At 45.9% G+C, this 9171-nt stretch overlaps 1 protein-coding gene across 1 annotated transcript; it reads left to right on the top strand.

Moving 5' to 3' along the window:
• The first annotated feature begins 2675 nt into the window (after positions 1–2675).
• LOC131378751 (uncharacterized) lies at positions 2676–6255 on the top strand. Its single transcript, XM_058423923.1, has 2 exons — positions 2676–3878; positions 4835–6255. Exons 1-2 carry the CDS (start codon positions 2744–2746, stop codon positions 4993–4995), a joined length of 1296 nt encoding a protein of 431 aa, XP_058279906.1. The 5' UTR covers positions 2676–2743; the 3' UTR covers positions 4996–6255.
• Positions 6256–9171: the final 2916 nt, after the last annotated feature.

The following is a 9171-nucleotide window of genomic DNA, read 5'->3' on the forward strand; positions in this document are numbered from 1 at the left end:
CTATGAGACATTATTACAATTGATGCTTTTCCTTCGGCGTGAACAAAAGTGGCAAGAAGTAGCTTATGCTGATATGTTTTTCACTCTCAGGAATCATCCCGAGTGGCAAAGGGATTGTGGAATGAGGTCACCATCTGATCCTTTAGTATTAGCCCTTGAAAAGGACAATAAAGCTACTAAAGGGAAGCCCAAACGGTGTTGTAGTACCTGCTCGATAAATCAGAGGTGCACCCATCCTGACAAAGTATACCAAGCAGAGGCTTTAGAACAAGAGACAGAAGACATACTTAAGCCAGCCCCTAGGAGGCAGGAAAGGAGGAGGGTGGTGGGGGATGCAAATTCAGAACCATCATTGACTCCAACCCCCCTCACTTCATCTTTAGCTTCATCTTTCTTTGGGAGGACAGCAACTAAGGTAGGGGTTTCTCCACCCACTCCTAAACCCCGGGATCCACCACTGCCTAGCAGTGACAGTGAGTGGGATGAACCTGAACCTCTCCCACCAGGTCCTAAGATTCCCTCACGAGGACCTATAGCATCAAGGACCCGAAAACAAACCAGAGAGGTCGTACAAGCACCTCTAAGACAAGCAATAACCTCTGATGGTGAAACAAAACTGATTAAAGTTCCCTTTTCCTCAATTGATTTAGAAATTTGGGAAAGGATTGCTAAGGGCTATCGAAGTGATCCTATAGGGGTTGCTAAGGAAATGAAGTTTTTGATTAAGCAGCATTCACCTGATTGGGCAGATCTGCAACTGCTACTTGATGCCTTAACAGAAACTGAGAAGCAATTAGTTTTGAAAGTAGCTGGGAATCTGGCTGAAGATGATTGTAGGACAACACAGGAGGATGTTAAAGATGTATTTCCCCTTCAAGACCCAGGTTGGGATCCTAATGATGATGAGGAGTTAGGGCGGTTAAAGAGATACCAAGAACTAATAGTAAAAGGGCTAGAAAGAGCAATCCCCAAAACCATAAACTGGTCAGCCTTATATGCTATCAAATAGGGCCCCTCTCAAACACCTTCTGAATTTCTAGATCACCTGCGAGACGCAATGCGCCGACACACCACCCTGGATCCTGGATCTGATGAAGGAATGCAGCAATTAATAAATTTATTTTTAGGACAATCCACAGGAGATATCAGGCGGAAACTCCAGAAGATCCGGGGCCCAAACAGCCGGAATTTAGAAACTTTATTAGATGAGGCCTGGAGAGTTTTTAGTAACCGGGAAGAAGGGTATAAACAAGGGATGAAGAAACTAGCAGCAGTAGTAAAAGAAGGAGAAAAAGGGAAACATGGGCAAGGTCCACCAAAACAAGGACCACCCCGACTAGGAAAAGATCAATGTGCATTTTGTAAGAAATTTGGTCACTGGAAAAACCAGTGCCCAGAATTAAGAAAGGGTAATGAACATAGAAAAGGTGATCAGAAAAAGGAAAAAGTAGTTGCTCATGTAAAAGAGGACTGAAGGGGACCGGAGGGCCCTACCCTAGGGGACCCTCTGGTTATAGTTAAACTGGGGAACAAAGAAAAAGAAGTGAAATTTTTGATAGATACAGGGGCAACATTTTCAGTGTTGAATAAGGCCCTAATACCTGTAACCAATGATTATGTTATGGTAAAGGGGGCAACTGGCCAACCTGAAAGAGCTTATTTTTGTAAACCATTGAAGTATAAATTGGGAAAACAGTGGGGCATCCATCGATTTTTATACATGCCTAATGCTCCATCTGCACTTTTGGGCAGAGATTTGCTAGAGCAGCTGGAAGCACGAATAATATTCAAAAATGGGGAAATTAGTTTGGAGGTAAAGGATCAACAATATGTAGAACTGTTAAGCTTAATGCTAATAACCAAAGAAATTGAAGTAGCAAGTGAAAAGGAAAATTTTAGGAAAATAATGGATCAAGTATTTCCAGGAGTGTGGGCCTCCAATATACCAGGAAGAGCAAAGAATGCACTACCAGTGCAAATCAGGCTTAAAGAAGGAGGACAGCCAGTAAGGGTTAAACAATACCCCCTAAAGAAAGAAGATATAGAAGGGGTTAGCCCAATTATTGAGAACTTTCTGCAGCTAGGACTACTGAGAGAATGTCAATCTGATTTTAATACTCCTATTCTGCCAGTAAAGAAACCTGATGGGTCATACAGATTAGTACAAGATTTAAGGGCTGTTAACAAGGTAACTGAAGACTTGTATCCAGTGGTTGCCAATCCCTACACCTTGTTAACCCGTTTAACACCTGAACTAACTTGGTTTACTGTTCTAGATCTAAAGGATGCTTTCTTTTGCCTCCCTCTCCATGAAGCCAGCCAGAAAATTTTTGCATTCGAGTGGGAAAGCCCTAAAACTGGAAGAAAAACTCAGCTCGCGTGGTGTGTGTTACCGCAGGGGTACAAGAACTCCCCCACTATATTTGGGGAACAGCTTGCCAAGGATTTAGAGTCCTGGGAACCTCCACCAGGAGAAGGACAGTTACTCCAGTATGTGGATGATCTCTTAATAGCTACCCGGACCCAGGAGACATGCGTGGACTGGACGGTAAGCCTCCTGAACTTTCTAGGCCTGCAGGGGTATCGAGTATCCCAGAAGAAAGCCCAAATGGTGAGGCAAACAGTCATTTACCTGGGTTATGAAGTAAGTGCTGGACAAAGGACTCTGGGACAGGATCGCAAGGAAGCAATATGCCAGACCCCAAAACCTCAGACAGTGAAAGAACTAAGAACCTTTTTAGGCATGACAAGGTGGTGCAGACTGTGGATTTATAACTATGGGTTGCTTGTTAAACCTCTGTATGCCTTGATCACGGAAGGGAGCAGAGATCTTCAGTGGACAAAAGATGCAACCCGAGCCTTCAACCAACTAAAGAAAGCCCTTATGTCAGCTCCAGCCCTAGGACTTCCAAACGTGAGTAAACCATTTTTCCTGTTTTCTCATGAGAAGCAGGGGATTGCCTTGGGAATATTAGCACAGAACTTAGGCCCGTGCTGGAGGGCAGTGGCCTATCTTTCCAAGCAACTGGACACAGCAGCTAAAGGATGGCCAGGGTGCCTCAGAGCAGTTGCAGCAGTAGCAATAAACATCCAAGAAGCACGCAAATTCACCCTAGGCCAGAAGATGACTGTGCTAGTATCTCACACAATGTCTGCAGTCCTTGAGGCAAAAGGGGGACATTGGCTCTCCCCACAGAGATTTCTGAAGTACCAAGCCATACTGGTAGAACAAGATGATGTTGAAATTGTGGTAACTAACATTGTGAACCCAGCTTCCTTCCTCAGCGGGAGCATGGGAGAACCAGTGATCGATGAGTGCCTGGAGACCATTGAAGCCACATACTCGAGCCGCCCAGATCTGAAGGACACCCCGCTTGAGGATGCTGACACCTGGTTTACTGATGGAAGCAGCTATGTCGTCAGTGGAAGAAGGCACGCTGGGTATGCAGTTACCACAAGCAGAGAGGTAATAGAGTCTGGGCCATTACCAACTAATACATCTGCACAGAAGGCTGAAATAATTGCCTTAATCCGAGCCCTAGAGCTGGCAAAAGGAAAAGAGATCAACATCTACACGGACTCAAGGTATGCATTTGGAGTGGTTCATGCTCACGGAGCCATCTGGAAGGAAAGAGGACTGCTGAATTCACAAGGCAAGAGTATTAAACACGCACAAGAGATACTGAGGCTATTAGATGCCATACAACTACCTGAGAGAGTAGCCGTAATGCACATAAAGGCACACCAAAAAGTGAGCTCTGAATTGGAAGAAGGGAATATGCTGGCGGACAGAGAGGCAAAAGAAGCAGCAAAAGGTGAGGTACCTGATAAGGCTGTTGAGGCAGCATTGATTCCAGATGGAAAAGTTTCTATTGAAGGTAAGCCAGTGTACAATAAGAAAGATAAGAAACTTATCAAGGTAGAAAAGGCAAGTTATAATTAGAAGGGATGGGCTGTAACAGAAGAAGGAAAACTTGTAGTACCCTCCTATTTGTTGTGGTCATTAGTACAGAGGGAACATGAGAAAACACACTGGGGAATAGATGCCCTGTATAACCATTTGAAAGAAAGAATCATGGCCAGGAAATTGCAGGGCACAGTGATACAAGTAACTCGTCAGTGTAGTCTTTGCCTCCGAACTAACCCTAAAAATACCCCAAAGCCTAAAGTGGGACAAATTGGGAAAGGTTGTGGACCTGGGCAACAATGGCAAATTGATTTTACAGAACTGCCCAGGAAGGGAGGGTATCGTTACCTATTGGTGTTAACTGATACCTTTTCAGGATGGCCAGAAGACTTTCCTGCCAGGACAGCTAAGGCCTGAGAGGTGACCAAAGCGCTGTTGCAAGAAATAATACCACGATTTGGAGTTCCAGCCACCATATCCTCAGATAGGGGACCACACTTTATTTCGAAAATTGTGCAGCAAATAAGTCACCACCTGGGAATAGACTGGGAATTGCACACCCCATACCACCCTCAATCTAGCGGCCAGGTGGAAAAGATGAACCATTTGATTAAACAACAAATTGTAAGATTGGGGCAAGAAGCAAATCTGCCCTGGCCTCAGGCTCTCCCATTGGCCTTGTTGCAAATTCGGACAAAACCAAGAGCAAAAGAGAAACTAAGCCCTTTTGAAATATTGTATGGAAGGCCATATGCAGTTCAAGAGGGAACAGCATCCATTCAAGTAGGGGAAGAAACCCTACATGGATATATGGTGGCCCTAAATAAACAACTTAGAGAAATTGAGAAGTATGTGGCTGGAACTCAAAACAGAGAACTAGATGGGCCAGTACATGATGTACAACCTAGGGATTATGTGTATGTTAAGTCTTTTGCAGAAAAAACCTTAGAACCACAGTGGGAAGGACCATTCCAGGTGCTCCTCACTACCTTCACTGCAATCAAGATCCAAGAACAGAAGGCCTGGATCCATCACTCCCGAGTGAAGAAAGCCCCAGAAGGAATTTGGAAAGCCACACCAGGCGATAACGAACTGAAGCTGAAGCTCACTCGGAACAACGAATAAATGGACTAAGAGTTATTTTGGACATTATGTGGAAAGTTGTAACTATTGTAGTAATTACCTTAACCATAACAGGAGTCAACGCAATACCACAAAGGTATAATGTGACTGGGATATACCAGGGCCAAGGAAGAGCCTATGATCCTTACTCTCGTAAGGCTTTAAACAAGATACTAAAAGTCACAAATGCAAGCTAGTGGGAGGGAAGAAAACTATACACGATGCCTCAGTGGACTTAATACACCCAATAGTCCCCTTAGGATTAAACCATGAGGGAACTGTATTGTACCCTTCTGAACACAGAATGTGAGCCCAAGAAATTAAAGGAAAGCGGCAAACTATTAATCTAGAGCCCTGTACTGTGAGGAGACAATTAGGATACATATGTGAAGGGACATTAGAGGGTGAATGAATTTGACTTAGTTGCTCAAATTACTATACACCATGACACAGAGACCATCAAAGGCGTTTTTAAAAGGCTTGAGGAACATTTGTCTCATCATTGGTGGGATGTGCTTTTTGGGTGGTCACCAACAGCAACCGGAATATTGAATACCTTAATCCACCCTATAGTTGTGTTGCTTATTTTGGTCAGCATAAGTTTAGTGTTATCCATTGTAATACTTGTTTGGAACTGGAGGATGCTACGACGAGTGGCAGCTTTAACATCACTGTCAAAGGCGTATGGCTTAGTCTTGAGAGACACTAGCTGTACAGCTTGGATAGATGAGGAAGACTCTGTATACTGAGTAAAAGAATTTACTCATTTCAAAGAAGAAGTGGGGAATGAGACGTTAATTTTGAGGAACTAAGGATTTTTTAGGAAAGTTAAGATAATAAGTTGCTGAACTAGCTGAAGTAGATAGGCAATCTTTGTTCGCAGTTAACAGAAGCCGGATCTTAGATAAGCTACCCCGGATCTTGTAACTCATTTCTTGTCAGGTTTATGTTTATGTAGTTGTCCTTGTCATGAAAAACAGAATGTGGTAAATAAGACATAAGATAGCTGCAGATTTCCTGCTTAAAGGACCCATTGAACACAGGAAACTGTAAGTTCTACCAAGGAATCATTTGTCACGAATGCATTGAAAAGGTAGAAAGGTCAAGACGAGGAAGACTCATCTTACTTCCTCATTTTAGGTGACCCCTCCCCAAAATAGACCCCCGACTCATTTTAAGAAACAAAGTACGCATGCTTAATAGCCTTTTTGCCAATTAGCATACGAAGCGAGGAATGGGAGGTGACAGGGGTATGAATATGCATTTGTATTTTGGATATTCAACACTTTTGTAAATAAAAGGCTTTGTAATTACCTGTGAATTTCGCAGTGCGAATTAGGGAACTATTCCGATGGCTGCCCGGCCGTAATAAACATACACTTTCTAACTCTAAACTGTTAGAGAGTTTTTGTCCGTCACAGTTGAGTATCGATACTAGATCAATACCCATATTTCTTTAATAAATCAGGGTTTTGCAGATTAAATCTGCCATTCTAGCAGAAAAGAGAACAGAGAAATCACCGAGTTGCGGGCAAGCGTCCCCAGTTTCCCCTTACCCCATTCCCAAACCCTCTTTCCCAGAGAAGGGCATTCTAAAGGGAGCGGCAGAGAAACCATCTGCCAGCTCAAGCTCCCTGCAGGTGCCCAAAACCCCCCGCCCAAGCAGTCTCGGCTGAACTGCTCGGGATTTCTTGGATAGCCTCGGCCAGGCCGTCCGGGAACTTTCCCCTTCCCCGTTTTCCCCGGTTCAAAAACCCAAAGTTTGTTTTATTTCTATGGAACCTGAGTCACAAGATGGTGCCCCCCTCCCCAGGACACAACATGGCGGCGACCGCATGGCTCGGCCGTCTTCATGGTCCTCCCTTTATTCTCCCCATAATCCCTTCTGTCCCCCCACTCCCTCCACTCCCCCCAATCCCTTTCTGTCCCCGACCCCGCCCCTCTCTCATGATGTCACCCGCTTCCCTCTGCCTTCTCCTCAAACCCCTCCCATCCACCCTGCCCACCGACACACCCCTCAGGTGATGTCATCCAGCTCCCAAACCACCCCCCCACCCGGAAGACAGAAGTCCTGGAGTTCCAGTTCTCACGCACCCCATTCCGGTTCCCACAGTGGGAACCCGGAAGAGGAGTCAGAGCCGGGACAGCCGGAACAGCCGCAGCCTCATTCAATCCCATCCCTTGCCCCTGATGCTTTTAAACGTTCGCGAGGGGGGGAATGTCACCCATGCCAACTGGCACCCCTTCCCCAAAACCACCATTTGCGATTTATGCAAGGCACATAAAGATTACGGCAAGGAGAGTCCCTATTTCAAGGGCCTTTTAAAGGTCGATCTTACCGGGGTTGCAGTTGTCCCCGTGGACATGAAGCAGCTTTTCTCCTGCCTCACAAATTCTACGGAATACAAGTTGTGGGACGCAGCATGGAGAAAGCTGCTCAGGGACGCCCTCCCCAATTTACTTGCAAATCCAGAAACAGCCATTGAAGAGCAGGGCAACCCCCTCACCATTGATCATCTATGCGGTGAGGGGCAGTGGGCTTCCCCAGCTGACCAGGTGGCAAACATCCCCGTTCTGGCTCTGCAGATCGTAGCAGAATCAGCAACCAAACAATTTTTAAGTATGCAGCCTCATGTTCCCCTTCCACCCTATTCTAAGATCAGGCAAGGTCCCATGAAACCCTTTGTGGATTATGTAGAAAGGCTGACCAGAGCAATTGAATTGCAAGTAAAAAAGGAGCAGGAGCGGGAGGGAATTCTAGAGGAAATTGCTTTCACCAATGCAAATGATTTATGCCGTGCTGCGATTTTAAGTCTTCCCCTAGACCCTCCACCCTCTCTTCGAGAAATGCTGCAGATCTGCCAGATAAAGGCTCCGTTTATGGGCCCCCCCCACCTGGACAACGAGCACATCCTCCTAACACCATGAGGGCTGCTGCAACAGAAACCAGTGGATGGTCTGCTATGCCAGCAAGCAGAACACCTGTACAGAAGAAAAAATTCTTCAGTCAGAGCCAGAACCGCCCATGTCATCTCTGCGGAGAGACAGGACACTGGGTCTCTCAATGCCCGCTCAAAAAATAATTTGAAACGTTTAAAAACAAAAAAGAGGGAGGGCAAGGGAAAGCTAATGGGGAAAAACCTCAGTTTCAAAAAAACTGAATGGGGAGTGCAGGTCCACCCTGCGCCAAGACGCAAATAGGGTGGACTGGGCAGGGAGGGAAAGGAGAGGGAAAGAGAATGTAAACCACAGGATAGTGCTGCCTCGTCCCACTAAAGTGGGCGAGACAGAATCTCTACCGGACTTGACACCTGACAAGGACCATGACCTTGCCAAACCTATTCTAACGACAGATTCATTTAATAAACCTTATAGGTTGTGGCTCACGGAGTCTTTGCTCCTAAATGACGATGATTGGTACTTTATTGCTGTGGACTCCAGCGAGCCTGGAACTTGGCCTCGGATTGAAGGTAAGTTCATCATCGTGGGGGACTGTAAGTACACTCCGCATGAGGTGGAAGTCCTACTGGGAACCCTTATAACCGATCCCGGAGACTTCATCCTCTGGCTGCGCTGCACCCACCCACCAACGTTCCTACCAAAGGGACAGATTGTAACACAGGCCATTCCCACCTGGGATCCTTCTCCTGAGAATGTCCTATCGACCTGTCCTATCCAGAAAATCATGGAACATAAACCTAAGGTAGACTGTGAATTCAGTGTGGGTGGGGAGGCCCTGAACATAACAGACCTCCTAGACATGGGGGTAGATGTGACCATACTACCCACACGGTATTGGCCGTCACATTGGGCCTTGAAAAACGTATCTGGACACGTGCAAGGTGTAGGGGGCATCCAATTAGCAAAACAATCAAAGAGTGTGGTGCAAATTAGGGGGCCGAAAGGGCAATTGGCCAGTCTCTGCCCTTTCGTTTTAGATTACAAGGAACCCTTGCTTGGGAGAGATCTCATGGCCCAGTGGGGGGTCACAATTGACATCCCAGACCCCGCACAGAATTTTTGGGCAGCGGCCGCTGAGAAGTGCCCTACCCAAAAGCTGAATTGGAAAACAGACACACCAGTATGGGTAGAGCAGTGGCCGCTTTCTAAACAAAAACTAAAGGCACTTCATGAGCTCGTGG

The sequence above is a fragment of the Hirundo rustica genome, chromosome W, assembly GCF_015227805.2.
Source record: "Hirundo rustica isolate bHirRus1 chromosome W, bHirRus1.pri.v3, whole genome shotgun sequence".
NCBI lineage: Eukaryota > Metazoa > Chordata > Aves > Passeriformes > Hirundinidae > Hirundo > Hirundo rustica.